Source organism: Grus americana, chromosome 6 (genome assembly GCF_028858705.1).
Source record: "Grus americana isolate bGruAme1 chromosome 6, bGruAme1.mat, whole genome shotgun sequence".
Classification (NCBI taxonomy): Eukaryota; Metazoa; Chordata; class Aves; order Gruiformes; family Gruidae; genus Grus; species Grus americana.
The window spans coordinates 29,836,398-29,858,992 of NC_072857.1; the positions used below are offsets into that span (position 1 = coordinate 29,836,398).

The 22,595-nt window shown below is 39.3% G+C and overlaps 1 protein-coding gene across 1 annotated transcript in view; it reads right to left on the reverse strand.

Moving 5' to 3' along the window:
* The window catches only part of FAM117B (family with sequence similarity 117 member B), a 29,120-nt gene extending 8,054 nt beyond the window's left edge, over window positions 1-21,066 (reverse strand). The window contains exons 1-5 of the mRNA XM_054830576.1: window positions 20,273-21,066; window positions 12,468-12,619; window positions 7,542-7,634; window positions 6,919-7,032; window positions 605-748 (exon numbers count right to left, since the gene is read on the reverse strand). Of these exons, the coding sequence (XP_054686551.1) occupies window positions 605-748; window positions 6,919-7,032; window positions 7,542-7,634; window positions 12,468-12,619; window positions 20,273-20,876 (1,107 nt within the window). The 5' untranslated portion in view covers window positions 20,877-21,066. The remainder of the gene's footprint in view (window positions 1-604; window positions 749-6,918; window positions 7,033-7,541; window positions 7,635-12,467; window positions 12,620-20,272) is intronic.
* Between the last annotated feature and the right edge of the window lie 1,529 nt (window positions 21,067-22,595).

Below are 22,595 nucleotides of genomic sequence, written 5' to 3' on the forward strand. Positions count from 1 at the left end.
GCCCTGTCATCGGGCACTACTGAGAAAAGTCTGGATCCCTCCTCTTCATTCGTGCACATCAGATATTTATACACGTTGATAAGATCCCCCTGAACTTTCTCTTCTCAAGGCTGAACAGTCCCAGCTCTCCTCATATGAAAGATGTTCCAGTCCCTTAATCATCTTCATGTCCTGTATTTTTGATAATTTATTACTAAATTTACCTCTAAAAAATACCTAGAAATAAAACGAAAGTTAAAAATGGGCAAGTTATGCTTCAGCTGGGATGGGGACAGTTCAGCACGGGCAAAGAGAAGAAAAAGTTACTACAAAAACTCTCAGAACAGATCTTTTGTCTTTTCACCTGTTTTACTGAGATTTCTTCCAATTTATTGGAAAACTAATTTCATCACAGTAATTACAGAGGAAAAGGTTCAGATTCAAGCTTTAACTCTTTCCTCCTTCTTATTTTCCAAGAGACTTTTCAACTACCTTTATTAAAGAAAGTAAAAGTAATTCCAGTCAAATTTAATTCAACAACTGTGAAAAATAAAGCTTATGACTTAAAAACCTCAAAGCAAACCCAAAACAACTATAGAAAGCAATCATGGTGGCAGATACATACAACAAGCTGTTCCTCCTTGTCTCCTGTCTCCTTAATTATTATCTCAATCTCCTGATTCAGTCCTTCTACACTGTTTCGGAATCGTGATCCTGTTGACTTGGTAATGGGTATCACAGGAACAAGAGCACACTTTGGGATGGGAGCCTGAAGAACCAGAGACAGTGAGAAAGCAATGTTGATTTACTCACAATGCACAGTTATTACTTCTACTCAAAAATGAGCCTTTAAACAGAACACAGCTACACCTTGCTATCAAGGATTTACATGAAACTATAGCGATTGTGTTAAAATGGATGCCTTAAATGAAGACATGGACATCCTGAATTTTGTTTCAAAAAATTAAAAGCTTTCAACAATCTAGTCTCAAAAGTTCCCTTGATATGGTCTGCCTCCAGCTCGATGTTGCTTTATAAGTTAAAATTTAACAGTAAACATTTAAATGCAAGTAATTTTGAAGCCTTTAAAATATATTCACATTCCTTCTGAAGGGAGCTGTACCACAATTTCACTTCCTTCACTGTTGGATTTACCACTTGTAATTTCATTAAAATTGTATTTTAATGGAAGTCTGCGGTCACCTGCAGTGACATGACATATGCAAAAGGAAAATTATTCCACACATGCACTATGCTAGAAATGAAGATCAACATAGTAACTATATTAAGCCAGAAAAAAAGGTTGACAAAACAATTTAGGAAGACTTCCACAGGAAGAATAAAATCCAAACCCAAATGTTATCAGAATGAAGATTAACATTTTAAAAATCCAGTGTTTCAAAGAGTGCATGACGACTCCAGTCTCAGAAAACACATTACTGAAGTTTTCCAAAGCCCCTTTTAGTATACCACAACTTTGAAATTTCCCATCCTCTTCATTAGCATCCTCCCTCCTGTTAAAAAAATAATTAAAAAAAGTCACACTACCAGAACATTAGAAGATTCTGCCCTAAACTTCCAACACAGACTCTTGGTGATTATGCGGAGCACTACTACAGATAATGGAATGCTTCCTGCAAACATTTCAACTCAAAGAACAGCATGACACTTACAGTCACAGTAGAATTCCTATGTAAAATTCCTAGACTCTACAGCCTAGTGTGCTGTGATTGAGAACATGTCCTGTACTGATTGAAGGACGGTAGCATTCTCACCTGATCTTCAAAGCGGTTTGTTTGTGGGGTTGTTTTTTTTGTTCTTCCTCTGAGTAACAAAACTGCGCATAGACAGACACCAAAGCATTGTGATTTTGCATGCAAATTCTCAAAAACCATGGGAAATTTGTCTGGCAGAAAAACTACTTTAGAAAAATTAATGTAAACAAGAGAATTCTAAGTGCAGATCATAATGCAGACTTATTCTCACAATCACAAATCTCTAAGTGGCAAAACTTATGAATTATATTGGTTTTGTCTTGATGAACATCAGGATAGCTATTAAAAAAAAAAAAAAAAAGACTTGCACAAGGACTACAAAAGCTTCTCTTCAGGAAATGCTTGTGACTGTTTATGTCAACAAAAACTAAACATTCTCATAATAGCCAAACTTGGAAAGGCTTCCAAAAGTCTTGCCTGAAGATGAAAAGGAGAAAACAGAAACCACTGGAGAAGAGCACAAAAAAGTCTGAGAAAGCAACCCTGCTAATTCTGTTCCAAACAAGGCCTTGGATCAACAATCCAGTAAACTAAGACAGGTTAATATCCAGTCATAATACAGGTATATCGGAAAAGTTTAGGCACTAGAGACTGTTTATGCATCCAATTATTAAATATGCACATTCTTAGGACAAACTGAACTTCCTAAAAAGTAGAAAGCAGAACACAAGTGTGCTTGTCTAAGATTTCAGCAGCCATTAGCTAAAAGATGGAGAATTCCCACATTTTAATATGATTGCCTACCACAGAAATTTTTAGAATCATAGCACTATTTGCAGAGCTTAAAGTAGAAAAGCACAAGTTGCTCCAATAGAGTTCATTATGGTTCAATACACCAAGTTTCACTTCCAAAAGAAATAATATTCTGTACGTGACTGAGGATGACTTGTTAACCTGGCGTGCAGAGGTGGAAAGGGAAAGAGGTACTGTTACAGGGGAAAGAGGTACTGTTACAGGAGTGGAACAGCCAGCCTCAGGAAGCTTTATATGAGAAATACTGCCTTGACAGAGGTCTGCACAGAACTGGCCTCTTACATACAGGAATAGGCTACCAACCTTTGACGACTTATCTGCATATTTGGGAACACACAAAATGAAGCAAGGTGTGAAACACAGGATAATAATTACAGTGCTCACATAATAACACACTGTCAGGGAGTTTTGGTGCAGGACAGCTACAGTCCTGAAACTTACAGGTATGGCATAAACTCATGAGATATAAAATATAAATAACAAATTTAAATTGATAACAAATCTAAATTGTTCACAAGCATTTTAGAAAAATGCTCTGAGCTCTTCCAATTTTTCAACAAGCACCAGAACTTTAAATAGAATCCAAGGTCTTTTGATGCTTTCAGGTATTAACATCAAACCATCTAAAGGTTGAATGCATCATGGTAATTCCATGCTAAAAATGAAATGGTGTAAGTTGGTAAGAGTGACACACGAAAAAAACCAACCCCAACGCTGCAAACTGCATGCATTTGGTCTCAATATTAGTGGTTGCTTAGGATCAATTGATTGGTAAGACATTAAGGACACATGCTTCCCAGGAAAGTGAAAGGAAGGGGCTTGATGGTTCATGGTGTCAAGTAGCAGCATAACATCAGCCAAGTGCACTGAGGAAAAACGATTATTTTGAAAGATCTAATCCGTTTATTCTTCCATCTGGCTTCAGCTCTGGCTTCAATTCTAGTTTCTCCATTACATTAACACTGAGAATAAAGGAAGACCCCATTGGTTTGACTCCTGTTTACAGATTTAGTACCATGCAATTAATTCAAAACCCAATGTTCTCAGAAGCATTCAAGATCACCTGAGAAGACTATGACCTTTCTGCAAACCCCTCTTCCTGTAAAGAGAAGCAGAATGGAACATGTCTGGCATCATGAAAAAACAAAAACAAACAAAAAAACCCCATTCAATTGCTCTGGAAAAAAATTTAGTCAGCAGCAAGGACTTGATCAAGTTCCTCAGCAACTATTTCCTGATTCTGAGTAGAGGGACAGGAATAGCTAACAAGCTTATTCTATAGAGATTGCGTGGATTTCTTTCTTCAAACAAAAATCATAGAAGAAAGAAGCACAACTAAACAAAGAGTTGGAGGCTTAGGTGGTAAGAACCACTGTAAAAATTTCGTAAAACTCAAGAATTGTGGCAAAGCTTAAGTGTTTATTAGTAGGGACGAAAAGAGGAAATAAATCCACTGGAATTGCTTCGTTTAGCTTTAACTAGAAGGGTAAGCCATTTCCAAAATGTTAAACAGAGTTTACCTGGTCTCTGTGAAGGGACTACTGAGGCAATCTCCTAATACATTTTCTTAGCCTTGTCAGAAATCAAACTCCTTGAGCTCAGAAATATTTGTATGACCCTGGAGTCAACAACTGCAAGCTTCCTTCAAGTTGGGAACGTAAAAAAAAAAAAAAAAAAAAAAAAAGATCTAAATATTCTAATCACTAACTGCAAGTGTTTCCACACAGTCCTTCCACAAATCTTGAAGGAATTGAGCTGCTGCCAGAAATTCTAGTTTAGCAGTTCCCTAGAAAGGAATAAGAAAGCCTAGGAACTTTGCCCTTGATGCCTACAGTTACAGATTTTCACTGTGACTTAGAAAGCAGCCTCGAAACGCCATTAATCTAAACCCTTCACTTACTTTTTGAAGCCTTCTGTAACTTGCACCCTTCATAAGTAGCTCAACACAGCTGGCACAAAATTTACCAAGAAAAACAATGGTTTGTTTTGTAACACAGTGTTGGAAAAGCTGCTTTGCCTCAGTTTATATTTTATAGTCTGTTTCACAAGCCCAAAAACTAATTCACTGTTGTGCAATATTTTATTCACGTACTCTAAAATTTGGCAGAATGCAAGACCTCCATACAAGAAGCAAAATTTCATGAACATAGTAATAATGTAATTACGATAAAATTATATACATAATTTGAGGGGAGATGGGTAGGTGTATTTTTCAGAGTAATATCATCACTGTTCATTTCCAAAACTAAAAACCACTAAGATTATCTATGTTAAAGTGACAATAGCTTAGCATTCAGAAACCTACAGGTTTGTAGAATACCAAGTCAAACCTGTTAGACTGCAGGTAATTCTCTCCAGTGTAGTGGAGGGCCTACACCAAAAGTTCCTCAGTACACCTTTTTTTGGTTGAAATGCCTAATTGCCCACAAGTACAGAACAAATCTTCGAACAAGTTCTACAAATTTGGAAGAAATACCTGCATCAAGTATTTTGACCTGCCTTTTTTTTTTTTTTTTTTAAATGTGTCTCACCAATTTTCATGAACTTTCTCAAAAACCCCTAGAAAGGGATTTGGTTATTTATTCGTCTGTCGTCTTTCATCATTTTGGACTGTTCTGACTTAAGCTACAGCAGTCACTAAGATTAGCAGCATGCTACACCTCACCTGTACTTCAGTAAAGCAGATCAAAATGTAGGAATTTGTACTAGACAGCCTGTTTCAAATTCAAACCGTTCTTCTGTTATACAGAAGAGGAAGAGGAAACAGTTTCTGTTTCAAGATTTAAAGAATTTTAAGAAGTAATTCCTAAATTATGTAAAAAAATATAATTCTAAAAAAAAAATCCTAAATACAATAAATAAATCCTAAATACAATACTTCTAGTAGCACAGAATTCAAACTAATAACAAACTGAATTCCAGAGGCACTTACGGCCTGAAAATTCATGACTCTTAAAATAAATGAACTACAGCAGGGATAAGTTAGGGTCAGAGACTAAAGATGCTACTGATTTTTTTATACAAAGTAGGAATTATAATGAACAGTACAGGAGAAATTCAAAACACTGTTCTACTTTCTTATTTCCAGTCTCAAAGTACAACAGATTCACTCCTGACTTCTGCCTACGAAAGAATCTGGCTGGTCAGGACTGTATGTATGGTTCTCCTTTCTATTTTTCATTTCATCCTTTATCAGAATGGGTAAGTACCTGCAGAGCAGGACACATGCTGATGTCACAACAGCTTCGCTCCCTGGTCTAAATTATTTCCAGAAGGATGGAATGACAGAAAGGAAACAGTTTTCACTAACTGGTATCAAAGTACAATATTTATTAGAACAACGCTAACTGCATTTCAGGAGTAATTGGGAATATTAGATTTGCAGAGAAGCTTCACAGCTGAAGTACTTTCTCAATTCACAACACTGACAATTCAACAGTTTCTTTCAACTACAATGACTTCAAGACAATTGCAAGGGATTTGTTCTTTTTTTAACTGTTGAAAAAAATTGTGTGTATATCATAAATATACATTCATGAGATATCAGTACGGGAAAAAACTTTTCTTCTGAAAAAATGACTCAACTTTCCTATTGGTTTTCTTAAAGTTACTCAACCAAAACAGAATTGAAAAAGGATCTGTGTATCTAAAAGCCTGTAATTTTTTTCCACCTCCTATCATTTGGGCTAAAAATATTATGTCTCTGTGAACCTGACCTCATTAACAGTCTTGAGATAAAACTAAAACTGAACACAGAACATGTGGTGGCCTAACCATCACAATTTTTGAGGTGATTCTTACTTAAAGTCTCAAAGCATGATAAATGACAGGGCGGGGGAATCTTACAAAGGCTGAATGAGGTCATCAAGAGTTTATTATGAACACTTTTAATAGTACATAAAAATCCCATTGAATAGCCTTTTTTAAGGTAGGCTCTCTAAATCAGTTCATCACAGGATTATATAAGTGCTATTGTCAAGACACAAAACACGATCAGTAAAAACTACAATTTTATTTGAGTGTATCACTTCAACACCAGTTTGCTCCACGCCACATTCTACATGCAAATTCATAATTGTTACAGCAATGCGTAATGAAAGATATAATCTATGGTTTTTAGAGTGTACAGAATGCAGTTTTAAGAGTCTTGCTCTAAGGAAAGATCTAACTATCTGAACTTCTTTGAAAGTGGGAGTTCAAAGCCAACTCAGCCAAGTAACAAAAAGATCTGGGACCCCATACACGCAAGGAAGTCAAAGGAAACAGATCTATTTCATAGAATTCACCTATAGCTACAACATATTTAGCAGTACATGGTATTTCTAAGTTCCCTTTAAGACAAATCACAACCTTGAAAGAAGTTAAAACTAGTATTAGCTACCCAATATGTCCAAAAACAGCACAGCCTTACCTGACTGTGGTTAATGGCTGCATGGTTACCATGAAATGGAGACTGTCTTTCTTTATCACGATGATGCCTACTGCTGTGTTTGCTTCTCTGCAACTGTTGACGCAATTTTGCAATCTAGTAAAGGAACAATTCATGTTAGATTTCACTAGACATATTCAGGTACACACACAGTTTCACCAATTTATTCGACCACTTAGTTAAAATTCTTTACTACCACAACGTTCATAATTATTGCCAGCACTAAATTAGTCTCAAGTTCCTGCAAACCTAACATGTCAGCTACCAGTTCAGCTGAAGCCCAGAAGATGCCTCTGGAGGTTTAATGAAAGAACTTGAAATACATAAAGTTTGAAAGTAGTTTGGTTATTTCCTCCTTTGTGTGAAGAATGGCACCTGCATTTGACACTTTCCTTCCCACATATTCAGATTAAAAATTTTAATAGTCCTGCATCATTATACGAAATCAATACCAAATGAACAGGTGTCTCATTTTTTACCAAGCCCACAATCTTTATAATAAAACAAAGCAGTACAATACTCATGCCTTTCTGAAAACTCATGGTAACAGTGCATACCAGCAAAAAATTCAATCCAAAGGTATCTCAAATAATAGCATTTCTGACCTCCTTGAGTTGATCATTGCTTCCCCATGATGCTGAACGTTTGTGTGAGCTTCTCTTCTTTTCTAAATATTCTTCAGCCCAGGCACTTTCTGTCTGCAGCAAGAAAATTACAGGATTAATTAAAAAAACCAGGTAACTCCTACTTTCTGGCAGAATATTTTAAAACAAATTAGAAGAGAGATTAGTATTAAGATTTCCTAGATTCAGAACTGTGAGTGAGAAGTAGTCACTGGCTAGAAGCCTTTCTGACAAGTATGAAGAAGTGGAGTGAAACTATGTAATTTAAAAAAAAAAAAAAAAACCAAAAAAACAACACAAAACCCAACAAAACCCCAACTTTCAGACCTACTCTAATACAGGAATATGCTAGTTTCCCTTCCAAATTATTGAGCATAAAGCAGTATTAGCAGCCAGATGTACCACAAGCTGCTATAGAGCTCTGAAAAACCAGTATGACAGTGCTGAATTTGGGGGAGATGATCTATTTTATTTCCTGCACAGATGCTGACCTTGTTATTTCTGACACTTTAGCAAGGGTAGCTTGGTATAAACATTGTGAAAGCCTGCACCACTACAACTTCAAAATCATGTTCTTGCTCAGAAGAATGAGAAAAAGGAAGGCAAGCTATATAAGCACCACCAGAGTTATTGCAAAGCAGGGAATTAATTTATTAATGCCTCAAAGGGCTTCAGGTTCATAGTTCAGGCCAAGCAGAAAGCAACACGGATAATACTAAGCTAGCTTCACTAAACCAACAAAGTCATTAACATTTAATAAAGAAACTTGAAAACATACTGTGGCGAAAGAGTAATGAAAAATTCAAAGTACGATTAAGACAAACTGTATTTATTTAAGGGAACAAAATGCACAGGAAAACCTGTGATAATACTGCATGCTTTATGGACAGTTTGTATTCCCACCTAACCATGTCCAGAATGGCCTTCAAAAGCAGTGAACTGTAAAGACTCTAAGAAGAGGGATAACAACATCTATCAGGAATCTCTGTGCAGTTACAACAAATATACCTAATGAAGCAGGGGAAAGATTTCTGGAAAGATTCACTGAGACAGTGAATTCCTTTAAATTCATTGTTGCCACTGCAGTTCTTAGCATACAGCAGTGATCTAGCTAACTCATCCTTAGAAGTCATTGCTATCTCACTTTCTCCTATAGACAGGAACTTTGATTGCCTCAAAGCTTTCACATCTACAGTGTGCAACAGTTGTTCTTACATTTGAGACTAACAGCTTGCAAGCCACAAGCTGATCTTACTTAGTCCATCTGTACTTAGAACACAAACTCACAAGGCCTTAGAGGTGTAACTCCAAACATACAGGTTGCAACTCCCATCAGCTTCAGTTACAGACATAAGTTTCATATAAATAAAACCTCTGCTATTAGTATTTTTTCATTTTCGAAATTCCAAATCAAAACCTAACTAGGACAAATCTGAACAATGAAGTCAGTAGGATTGCTTTGAAATTCCTATTTCATAGCAAAATTAGAATCCATTAGAATCTTTTCTTCCAGAAAAGCACTCACTTATCTTCATAATAAAATAGAATAATTGATAACCCCCATTCCCAAGTAGCAATCTTTGTCTAGTCAATTCTCAAGTGTGAATCTGGAGTCTCATCCTATCCTCTAGGTCCTGGAACAATAAGTTTTAGCCACTAACTCTAACATCCCAACTCAGTACAACCATTACACTTGCCTACAGGAATCCAATTAACACTCTAATCGCTCTTTGCATTTAACTTCTGTTCAAGGCTTTGACTTAAAATTCAAGACTTATTTCATAAATTAATATCTGATTAATTTTAAAGGATTAAAGGTTGCTTTGATGCTTATCCTCAAAACAAATAGTTAGAAATCTTGTTAGAGCAAGAGTAGGTATAAGACATTAAATTATAAGAAACATTTACATCAAGACAAATGTAATACTATTTCAGCTAATCTCCTCCTTACTCCTTGTATTTTGTTTATAATATTTATTTTCAAGAAACACACATCCAATAAAGAAGGATTTCTATTTCTCTAGGTTCTTAAATTCTCTAGGTTCTTAAAGTACTACTACTTGCTTAGTAGTTGTTACCATTCACAACATACTTCTGCTTGTTCTAGAATTACAAGAGAAATCAGTTTAAGCTTAAATTTAATCAGATAGTAGAACACTTAAAGAATAATTAATTTCAACTGCAAAGTTTTTGCCTCTAAGACTTTTTTTTTTTAAGAATTTAAGAAATACAAAGCAATTGTCTCATTTTAACTTGTATTTTGACACAGCTGTATTTCAAACAACCACAAGCAAAGCCAAACAGGTTTGATTCTAAGTGAAAAAGACACAAGGTTACAAACCTCACTGCTTGCTGTTTTAGGAGCACTTAAAACAGTATCTGCATGTATGAACTGTAGCCAGACCCTAGGACATTTAATAATACACTTATCCAACAAGCACGCTGCATGTACATAATTTAGTCTGGTTTTATAGACAGGTTTCATCAAAATAATCAGTTGAAGCAGGAGTCTGATACATAGACAGTCTCTGCCTGACCTGGGATCTCTTACACAGTTCTCAGCTATGACCTATGGGCATCTCTATAAAGGCCTGCAAGCCGAAGCGTGTCACCAATTGCTGTCTCTTCCCAGTCTGCTTCCTGAATGACTCTGCTCCCTATGTCATAAACATGCAGAATTGAGATACCTTGCTTACTCACCCTGAAAATCTTTTATATCTTAATAGATTCAATTCCTGTTCCCTAAACTTTTGAAATCTGAACACATCCATTTCATGTCAGACTTCATGAAATCTGAAATTACACACTGGAGCCAAAATATCTTATAAGTGAAACACCGTATTTCATGTCTTCAGAAACACTGAAGAATACAAATAGAGAGTCAATACTATCTTGCGAAACTAACTACTGTAAATCACATTTTAAACTTGTCCCTAGCTCAAATGGTTCCTCTTAAGCACACCAGAAAGATTAAAAGCAATGATGTTTCATCAGTGTCATATTAACACAAGCTTTGGACATACAAATGTGTATCTGCATCCCAAAATTTTCTACCGGTTTGATAAATTTTAAATTAGGAAGAGCAAACAGACTGTTCTCTTTCCCTCAGCAGTATACTAACACCAATCACCACTAAATATACTTATTCTGCATAAATATCCAATGTCCTTTACACTGTTCCCAATAATCTTTGCATATATGTTTCCACTTACATATGAAAGCCCCACTACCATAGCAGCTAGTTGTGTCAGAATTGGAAGACAAAAAAAAAGTAAGCTAGAAAGGAGGATATCTAATCTAGCTGGAAAATACAGATTATAAAAGTCCAACCATAACTCAGATTAAACCAAAACTAAAAACTGAAAGAGATCAACTGAAAATAGCAAATACTTTGGCAGTAGTATAGTAATATAATTATTTTGAAATAAGTATTATCCTAAGAAATCAAATATGAAAATAAATAGCTAAGGCATCCACATTGGTTTAGTTCTGCCCTTTAATGATGCCTTTTACTAGCTAAGCATGAACAGCAATTCCTTGTATGTCATACACCTGCCTTCATCCTCCTCTTACTAAAATTTACTTATGTTTTTCATCCCAACTTATAACCATTATTCTGATTAATTTTCCTGCACAGAAAACTTGTTCCTCAGCTCTCCTTTCTTCACCAGTTTCTATTTCCACCTTATCCACATGGGCATATTCCCCTACAAAACACCTCACGTTTCTACTCATCTGCGCTTTGAATTGCAGTCCTTTCAGCAAAATGTTGTGGATCTTGAGAAGGCCATATAGTAGCAATCAATGCTGCAGACATCATCTGCTCAACATCTACACATTTGAGTAGACAGCACACTGAAACCTAGGTGGCCACATTTTTTGTTATTGTTACCAAACCTAAGGCAGGCTCAAACTCAAGTATGTCCCACATGCTGTTAGTTTCACTTCCAACTGCATTTTGCTTATGCTCTTTGGAATTGGTGGAGATCTGTTGTTGAAACCATGTTCTAGGAAGAGGTATTTAAAATCTGGTATGTTTGGCCCTTTCTTTCACTCTACAAGTTAGAGAAATCCACTGCCAGACTGCATCCACAGAAGGAAAAATGAAGAACTGGGATATTTTATGAAAAATCCATCTTGAATCACTTCTGCATACAGTAGGATACCATGTAACAACAATTTCCTTTAAGGGGAATAATAAAACAACTGTCACCATAAGTGTATAACTCTCATAACGCCAGTTTCATTCAGCTGTTTCTTGGTTCTGTCTTTACAGGTGGCATAGGACCGAACTTGTGAAATTTTGTCAAGTTGAAGCTTATTGGCAAGCTTGTGTACTTTTTTAATATTTTCCAGTTGAACTAAATTTGAACATCATTCACAGTTCAGCAAGGCAGCTCTTCAAGGTATATAATTCTATATGTAGTGCATAGATCCCAGGTGAACATTAAAGGCCTTTTTACAATCAGAGAATAAACAGCCTGTCATAGAAAAGGCTACAATAACTTTTATACAGGCACTAAAGAAGCTTTTTATTCAATTTTAAGAGACACATACATATAAATATTCACTGAATTCTCTTCTATAAATTTAATATAGTATAAATATAAATAGTACTTAACACCAGTGCAGTCTAGTGTACTGCTCGCTGTAAGAACAGCGAGAACGCAGATGTGCAATACACTACTGTTTTTCCTCAGGCAAGAAGAAAGCAGAACTCTTAACAGATGTAACAGTTCACAGCCTAGTCCTAGAGAAGAACGCAAATAATTCATAGACGTAATAGCACAGGTCGGATGCCTGCAATTTGAAAGTGAATAGGAACTGCAATCAAGAAAGCCAAAGTGAATGTTTTCAAGGGAAAAGCTTCTTACATTTAAATACTCCAAAGACAAAAATCTGCCCTACCTGCGTGGCTTTGTCTCTCATACATGGAGCAGCTTGTCCATGATTATCACGAGGCCACTGTCCTGCAAGATATGGAGCAGCAAGTGTATCCAATGAGGAAGTCCGGCGAATAATACTGGAAGGGCTTGATGAAGGTGGTCTTGATTTGTCAGCTAGAATAAGAACATTTGATTAGAAAGCAAGACAGACAGAGAGCTTAATTATAATTGCCTACAAGAAATCATATCAAATTGGAACTACTATGTTAAGTATACAACAAGATACTTTTAATATAGGGATTAAGTTTTCTTTTCCAGGCTTTTCTCTTCCAGTTTTAATAAGCAATTAAATGTGTTTTTATGGTTTCCTCAAAAACATCTTTATGTCACAAAAGTTGCATTGGTACTCACATACCACCATTTATTCCCTCAAAGGCACAACAGCCATTGGATTCTTAGATGATGAAGGCTTGGAAAAAGTAAAAATAGCTACATTTCCTCATATGTAAAGGCTAACAAAGAAAATCTGTGAACTTTTTCAGTTTAATGCCAAGTTTAGAGTTCATCCTACTAGCCCTTTACCCTTCACCTACTTGAATTCAAGGGACACTATCAACTGACATGTTTTATTAACCACCCAGTATACAATATATGGCAGAGTTATGTCTAATGAGATCCAGAAGTCAACTTTGATAAAGTAATGACTTACATTTTACAAGATAATCAAGACTTCTCCTCCCTTTACATGCTACTTGGTAACTACAATCATGTTTGCCCAACTCTACACCTTCTGCAACACCTCATTTTTAGTGTTTACATTGACATCACTTTTCAGAACAATTTAGATACTAACAGGAACCCTTACTGAAAAAGGTTAAACATAACAAGCACAGGAAGTAACATGAGAAGGAAGAATATGGTTAAAAACAAAAATTTGCATCTATCCCATCTGTCAATATCTTCAAGTGGCAGTAAGAGTACACTGCAAGCTAATAAGCATAAACACCGTGACGAAAGGTTCCTCAAAATAGTTACTGAGGTTTGTTAAATTAAAGAGACCGACAAGCAGGAAGACCCAGTGTTTAGATATACATATATGTTCACGCATTATTTGTTGCTAGCTATTCTAGACGTAAAATGCAAACTCAGAGTTCACAATGCTCTAAGCTTACTATCGATTCATCTACTCCCCACAGAATTATACCTGAAAGAATTGTGTATTAATCTTACCTATAATGAATACAAAGGCCTAAAAACAAACAGCTAGAACACAGCAAACAAGATACAGAGATCAGATGGAAGCTTTACAAGGGCACTGGAAAAACTCAGTCATATGTCCTTCCTGACTGTGCCTTTGGAAGAATTCTGCACTAAAAATATAAACAACATAGCAATTTGTATTCTACATAAACTCATTTATGGGCAAAAGAACTTGTGCCTGATTAGTGTCTGACTGCTAGTCAGAAAATAAAGACACTGTGCCATCAGAAGTCCAGAATTCAATTTCAATCTACTAAAGATACACAAATATTAACAAAACCTGTTAGGTATAGATTTCAGTGGTGTGGACAACATCTTACCCTCCCAGAACATCAGTCTTGCAAATGTAAGTCTAGTGACATTCTATACTAAATATTCTCATGCAAATTTTGCGTTAGAAATGTACATGTTAAAAGTGTGGAAAATATTGCAATTCAACTATAAGGGAATAATTATTAGCACTATAATCAGCCACATTCACATAAAACAGTTCAAAAACCTCATCTGGTTTATTATTTGTACTAGTATCAACAATGATAAAAATCTTACTGTTGAGGTCACTGCAGATCTGCTCTCAGGTAGCAGCAGCAAAGCTCAATTTTGGAGTTACCATGCACTTAGGATCCCTGTATCAAAGAAATTTTCTGACTACTACTACCACAGGGCCTGTCTGTATCAGAAGATTTCAAAACAATTCCTTTCATCTGTACCATGGGAGAGTGTAGCATTCTAATGCAACGTCATTCCTTAAAAATTACACTTGCTTCCAAAGTTGTATCAAACATGTTATTTGTCTCAGAAATATCTGCCATACTCTCCCTATTAATTTTTCTTCTGAATTATTATTCTTCCTCTTCAAGAAGCTTCTCTCTTCTTACCAAGGGGAAAGAAAAAGGATGTGTGGGGGGGAAAAAAAAAAAAAAAGAAAAATCAGGAAATGTAGTCAGTCACATCATCTGCAAAGCCACTGCAGAAGACAGCTTCAAAACCAAAGCAGCAGAAACTATAACCCTCTCCCCTCCTCCACAAAAAAAGTGGAAAGAATATTTTGCTGGGCAGAGAGAATGAAAACTAAAGAGCCTAAGTTCAAGGGAAGCCGCTCATTTCAAGGCACAAAGCCCCTAAATACTCTCTTTTCCTCTGATTTAAAAATTCCTTCAAGGAATTCTGTTTCAAATTACTTTTAGTTAGATAGAGCAAGGATGTTTAGATACTTTTTTACTTACTTTCCACCTCGACATGTCTTGATACAAATTGCCAAAGTCTACCACACAACTCCTCTTGCTGTTTCAAAACAGTTCAATGGGAACATATGCAATGTCTTCATTGCACTTTCCTCTACAATACTTGAAGCAAGTGTTCAGCTGCTATTTTTCCTTGATGTGACCTACATAACAAGAGATCTGCCTCCATAGAGATAACAGTTACAACAGCTGTGGCTGATGAAAAACAATGGAGCTGTTTCATCAAATAGACGCTTCTTAAATACTAGATCTGTTTTAATTGGCCTGATTATCTCTTTAAACCATTATTTGTGACAAATATCAACCCTCCTATCCATCCGCCACTACTCTAAATCTATTTAGAAACAAAGTCTTTCTGCAATTTGGCTTCAAACAAAGCAAAATAGTAGAACAAAACATAAACAGAACCTATACAATACAAATCAAAGTTCATAATGTGGGAAAATAATAAGCAAATTATGACGTCTTCACAAGTCACTGCAGTACCACTGACCAACTGAAGTTGCTACAGGTAAACTGGTATCACACGTCTACTGCAATTGTGAAGTCAGGCACTTCCGAAGGCAATTTAAGCTAAGGTAGTTTAACAATGTGACTGAAGAGTAAAATTGAACAAATACACATGCTTACCACTAACTAACTGAAAAGTAGAAAAGAGAGCACTGACTTGGGGGGGTGGGGTGTCTTAACATACAAGTCCTACAACTACAATTACAACTGAAAAAAGGAAATCACAGTGTGAGAACACATGCCTTTGAATTGGATACCTCAAAAGAGAAAATTGCTATATATAAAAGGAAGGAAGGAAAAAAAAAGAGGGAAGGTCTTACACACATAAGGCCCTGAGAGACAAAATGCTCTGAAAATTCATCTTTTGATTTTTCAGGAAAAGTTCATAACTGTTGTTAGAACTGCAAAATAAGGATTACTGCTTAAGTGTAACTTGAAGATTGATCTTACAGTCCTGTTGATATCTTTCTATATATTTGAAATTAAAGTTTTGAGAAAGAAAAATAAAAACTCCAAAGAAACATCTTCTAACAGACACCATGAGAAAACAGAATGAAACTAGCAAGCAGCAGAAAGAACCACTGGAAAAGCACAGGACACCATTAACCTCACAAAATTGCCCAAAAGAATTCTAATTGAAGCTTTTTATACAGGTAGGATATCCAAAAAAGTGAGAAAGAATGAGACCCAACTAGCTTCTTTGGCATCTAGGCATACAGTTGACCTTTTTGTTCTCTTTTGGTTAGCCTCTTCCTCAGAAAAGACATTCATGGGATCTCTCCCATGCATAGCTGCCTTTTCCCAAAAACTCATACAAACACAACTGATCTCAGCGGCTTCACCTACTTGAAAGTATTCAACAGGCTCAGACAGTATTAAGAATAGATACACAGCACAACTGTGTGTGTATGCTCCCTTTGGAAGACAATCTTGGCTATTATCTTCACATAAATGTGAAACAACTACTCACACTTTTGCTTCTAGTAATTCAAAATGATCCCTCAGTAGGAGAATGATTGAATTAATGTTGTTTTACAAAACCAAACCTCAGAAAGCCGAAGATGCTCAAGTTACTTTATTCTAGTGAATGAAAACATTTTTAATCCAAATAAAGTTCCCTGAAATGTTGGCCACAAGAAACCCAAAGTATGATGCTGCAAAAATGAATTTACTTTCTTTACACCTACCATTTGTTAAACAGTTTAGGTAAGCAAAGCTGGCATGTAATGGTACACAAAGCCTTCTGTACTCTTTTATCCTCCTGTAATATAACTACTGCAAAACCTTGGTAATTAATGTTGAAAGGTCTGCAGCTATTATTGTGTCACTCAACAAATTCTTAAAATAAATTCTAAAATGAAATTTAAGAGTGCAATGGAGTTCCATTCCTTCTCCCTACCTCAAGGACAGGTTCACAACTGAACTCTTTAAGACTTTCCAATATACTGTTATAACAATTTTCATAATTTCCTTTCACACAAGTAGGCTTTAATATTACTCTTCCATATACTATTCTAAACAATTAAAGGACAATGTAGTTCCAGATAAAACTAACCAATTTTTCTCCTTAATTTTCAGAGTGAGTTTAAATGTCCAATACAGTCAACTGGAATATAGCAGAAAGTTCAGCATCCAGTAGAGAAATCTCTCGTAGCCAAAAGGGTCAGTAAACAACTGCTATGGCTCTGGTCTTCACCTTCTTGTTTACACAGCCTGGTGCATTATAACATTTTTGGACTTGAACAGTTGAACTCTTCTGAGAAGATGTGTTTTATATAAAAAAACCAAATAACACTCACATTTGATCTTTACTCAGTAGATAAACCAAGATAAAAATAACGATAAAGGTAAAGCATACATATTTCTCTATCATTTTGCAACAGTCTATTAGTAGGTCAAAACAACTTCCTCTAACAGGGGTAGTTTGCAGATGGGTAAAGAGCCACATGTGAAAACCGAACCAAAACTAGAGGTTGCAGGACAGACCTTCCAGTGCAGAAATAAGGCCACACCAGTGATGGGAAGGACAAAGCAAATTAACATGCAAGTGAAAGCTGAAGTCTTTTTCTCCTAAATGATAGAGACTGCAGGGAGGGAAAGTAAAAGAAGAAAAACGGATAGTAGGAAGATCTATGCTCTTGGTCATGTTTAGGAGGGAAATGGCAAGAAAAGCACAGAAATTTAGAAGTTGTGCCATGGAATCTTCAGTTTGTAATTATCCCATCATCTTCAAAGAATTCAGTTAAGTATGTCCAACATTTAGCTGCAATTCAGTTCAGAAATAAATTAAACCACACCCCAAAAAATCCCAAAGAAGCTATTAAGTCACATTTGTAAATTCACAAGTTAGGGTTCTCAAGTGTTAAGCAGGTTGATGAAAACTATGTTCAAAACTATTCAACTGCTTCCCAGAAAAGAAAATCTGAGAAACATTAAGTTGAGTCTAAAGTATACAACTTACAGAACAAGTATCAAAGTTCAGAAGAAGCTATCATTTGTCTAACCTCAAGGTTCATTTCAATCTAAAAATCATGGCTGCAGCTGTAGGAATGAACAAAAGCCATCATCAGCTGAAAACAAGAAACAGGAAAACACAAGTAGATTCTGACTGATACCCTGAAGTGGCCTGCATGGCTTCACAACCATAGCCTTATTAGCAAAAGTAAAGTTCCACTTCCACGTTTTCAGCTACCACTAAGATTTTCATCTGCATGAAGAAAAAATTGAAGTTAACTCAGTCTCTATAAAACACTGGACTACACAATACAAATTTTAAGCAATATTAAACAGGTTTAATTTGCATTTGGGGCCAATACAAGTACTGTTCAGAAATTTAAACACTTGGAAGCAATTAAATGGACACTACTTGTCTGTTTTCACACATCTTATAAAAAGCTAGCGGAGTTATCTTAACACAGTGGAGTGATCAAATTACTTGTTTCTTTCGATACACTAATTTTTAGATCCAGTAAAATAGTAAAGCATGGTTTCAACAGGCTTCTACACAATGATCTGAAGACAGTACGTTTTTTCCACCCTAAGTGGTCTGACGCTTGCCTTTACAAACAGCTTTTGAACCTGGATCTCAAAGCTAGCCATCCTGTTCCTCATTCTCCAGGCCAGGAGATTGCATCTTGGACAAGAGTTTCTATAAAGTTCACAGGAAGAAGATTGGATATTGTGATGTGTATAAAGTCTTTCAGATTACTGATTAACAAGAATCTCAAATGAAGAATGCACACATTCGTCAGTCCAAAGCCTCAGATTATATAACCTAAAAAAAAAAATCCACGTTACTCTAAGTGGAAAGCTGAAAATCTAATTCAGAACCTAAAAGCCTTTGTGGCACTGCTCTCTTTACACTACAGATAAGCAGGAATATGGTAATCTTGAAGGGATATGTCTGAATTAAAAAAAAAAAAAAGTGTCACACAGACATTAGCTTAAGTACTGTACCAATTGGTTATGACTGTCTAATTTGGCAGCATCATTCCTCAAGAGCCAGGACAGAAAAAAAGAAAAAACCCAACATGGTAGTCTGGTTACAATCATTATTTTAGAAAGGGGGAATAACATTAGGAGAAGCGTTAAAGGGACTTGTGTTGGTCCTAGATTTCTGCAGGTACACTTCTGCATATTAGTCAACTTTATTGTGGTTATTGTATTTCATGAAAACAAGTAGCTGTAAGCTTTGGTATCTCAAAAGTCACAGATTTTTTCAGATTTGAGGACATTAACACAAAGCCTCACACATGCATTTTTGAACCAAGAAGAAAAAGGACTTACATATGTAAGCATCTATTATCCTCAGCCAGAGGCCACATATTGCTTACATTTCAGCATTCCCAGTGAGTATGTTTTAATTATTCAAAAACATTAAAAAGCAGTTTGCTACTAAATGTATGCCATTCCCACACTATTTTCTACCTTTGCTGTAGCGTAAGCTTGACATCACTCTGAAGTTCACACGTCCTTCTGCAGGGTTCGTGTTGAAAGTAACTATGAGAGATACTGAATACTTTTTTCCTACATCTATGTGCAACGCCCACACCGCTAGGTAGTTTTCTAATCACAAGTTTGTGGACACTGTTTGGATCCAAAACACATACCATATGGCAGGAAATGCACTGGAAGGGGAGATGCGAAGGCTTCACAACAGCCCCCAAACACCAAATTCACCTTAAGCTTGTATTGAAGTTATCTTAAGTACATCTCCTACACCATAGACTCTCTGTCATCCGGAAACCTTCGGCAGTACTCGCAGAAGTGCTACAGGAGTGGCTACAATTCCCCACATGAAACGCTTGACTTTCTGTCCCTCTTCTAAAAGCCAGGAAGCAACAGAACAGCAACAAAAGCAACAAGCCCTTCAACACATACACGCTCCACAAGTGCTGCCAGCAGCCAAAGAAGGCTCAGGATGGGCACAAGCCTGGGCAAAGCCCCTGTCCCTACCTCTCCCCCCCCGGGAGCACGGCGCGCTCGGAGGCACACTACCGGGCGGCGGGCACCGCCGATCCCAGCCCTCCCATCCCGCAAAGCGCTGGCTGAAACTCGGCTACGCCGAGCTGCCCGGGAAGTGCCCTTGCCCGCTGGAGGCGGCTGCTCGCTTCCTCCTCCCCCCCCCCCCGCCCAGTAACGGTGTGGCCGCACACCTCCCTGTTCATCTCAGGTAACGGCCGCGCGCGCGCGCACCCCCCGTTCACCTCAGGTAACGGCCGCGCGCGCAACCCCCCCCCCCCCAAATCAGTAACGGCCGGGCGGGCAGCAGGTGCGCGGCGGGGGGGGGGGGGGGGCTGACAGGAACGCTCACCTTTGCAGACGGGGGAGCTGGGGCTCTTCCTCTCCGGGGAGCTCCTGCCTTGCTCCGGCGAGTGCCGCCCCTGCCGGACTCTGCCTGCCGCTGTAGCGCTGCCCTCCGGCAGCGGAGGCACCGGAGAAGAGCAAGGTGAGGGCCCGCAGCCCGGCGGCGGGGGAGGCGGCGGTAGGTGGTGGGGCCGCTGGGGGCTCCCCCGCGCTCCGCCGGCACGCGTGGGGCTGCCCCGCGAGGAGGCGACGGCGGCGGCTGAGGCGGCGGCGCTGCTTCCCCCTCCCCCCGGCGTCTGCGTGGCCATGGCGGGGCCGCCGCGCCCGCCGTTACTGCTGCCGGTGGGCGCCACGCGTGTGGGGCTGATGCTGCGCGTTGCGGGCGCCGCGCGTGGGAGACCCCCGCCTGGCGTGCTCGCGCCGCCGCCGCTCCTCGTGGGGCTGCCATGTTGCTGCTGCTGCTGCTGCTTGAGCTGGAAGGGCACCGTGGCCCGCATGGGCTGGAGGCGGCTGCTCGCTCCCGCTCCGCCACCCGCCGCCGCCGCGCCTCCTCCCCCCAGGGAGGTGGCCGGGGTCGGGGAGCCGTTGCGCCTCACGCGCTGGTGGGACATTGTCCGTTGGGAGCCGCAGCTCACGGAAGACCGTCGGTGGCAGGGGAGAAAGGGAAAGGCGCGAGGCGCGGGCACGTCCTCACAGCATCCAACGCCTCAGGCGGTGGCGGCAACGGCTGCAGCCCTGTCCCGTCCCGTCCCCTCCTCGCAGCCGTCCCCAGCCCAGCGCGACCCGCGCTGCCTCCGCAGCCTCCGTGCTCCTCATCAACAATAGTGCCCCGGCCACCCGCCCCGCCCCTCGCGCCCTCCCATTGGGCGCGCCGCTGCTCGGCTCGCGCAGCTACGGCGCGCCCATTGGTTGCGGAGCGGGCTCCTGAGTGGCCGAGCCTGCGCGGGGAGGGGGAGGGGCAGCGCTTAAAGCAACACGCGGCGTGGCCCCGCGCTGCCCGAGGCACGTGCCGCGGGGCGCGGGCAGAGGCGCTGTGGGGCGTGGCGGGCAGTGAGCTGCAGCTCCAGCCCCGGGAAGCCGCGGCCGAGGGCGACCCCCAGTCTCCCCGGGGCCAGACAGGGCCGCGATCCTGCCCCCGAGCGGCGAGGCGGGCGCAGGACGTGCTCGGGGGTCCGCGAGAATGCTCCTCGCCTCTCCGCGTCCCGCTGCTGCGCCGGGCCCGGGCGAGGTGTTCGCGGTCACGGGGAAAGCCTGGAACCCGGCAGCGATGGCGGCTGCGGGTTACCCTCGTCTCGGAGCCTGTCCCAAGGAAACGGTTGTACGTTAGAAGTAGGGCCGCTCAATTATTTTTAGCTCTAAATGCACTGTACGAGAGGATGAGGGCTCAGCAGCAGTTTATCCAATCACTTTCCCACCAGCATAGCATTACTGATGATGGCACCAGATACGTGGGTAATATCCAGGCAGACTTGACCCCCTTTTCCCTTAATTGCTGTGTTTACTCTTCTCCATTAGATTAGTTGCATCTTCACTGCAATCTTTCAAAAATACTTGTTAACTGCCAGCATCCTCTTAACCTGATTTCTACATTAGAGAAGTGAATACATGCACGAAGCAGGCCTTAGTTTGTATGTTTGGATTATTTAGATGCAAGGTAAACACACTTTAGCACCTTCAAGACATGAAGGAATCGATAAATCCTCTCTCTGTCTTTATTGCAAATGCCTGTTCTGGGCTACCAGAACTTACCCAAATCCTTTTCAATATTGCTCTACAAGTTGCATGTTGCAACTGAATACCATTGCTATGATACAAATGGTGTGACAACAAATTACATACCGTTCTCTCTTCTCTTCAGCTTGGTTGTGCAGGGGTTTGGTTTTTTCCTCTCCTCCTTTCTCCTTTGCTGTTTCTGATTGAAGCCTACTTCACTTAAAAAGCCCAAACTTCCCCTTTGAAGAGCTCCATCCTTGTGGCTTAACTAGTTTAACTAATCTGAAAAGCAAGAATGTGCAACAGGCCCTTCTTAAGGATACCTAGACATCGGTCTCCCTAAAGCCTTGAAGGTTAAAGCTCTTGTCAGTCAAAAGTTTTTCTATGAGAAATCAGACTGGCAAAAGAGAACAGGATGGATGTATTTCTGGTGATGAGGTTGTTATGAAGTTAGCTCTTGCATTCTGGATTAATTAAATTTCTTTTGAACGACGTTATGTTCGCTCACAGGTACTGTAAATACTACTAATACGGCCTGCAGGATAGCTGGATGGGTCAACCAAAACTGGCTACAGGACGCTGTGCTCAGTCTTGAGAATTATCCTGGGCTACCCCTG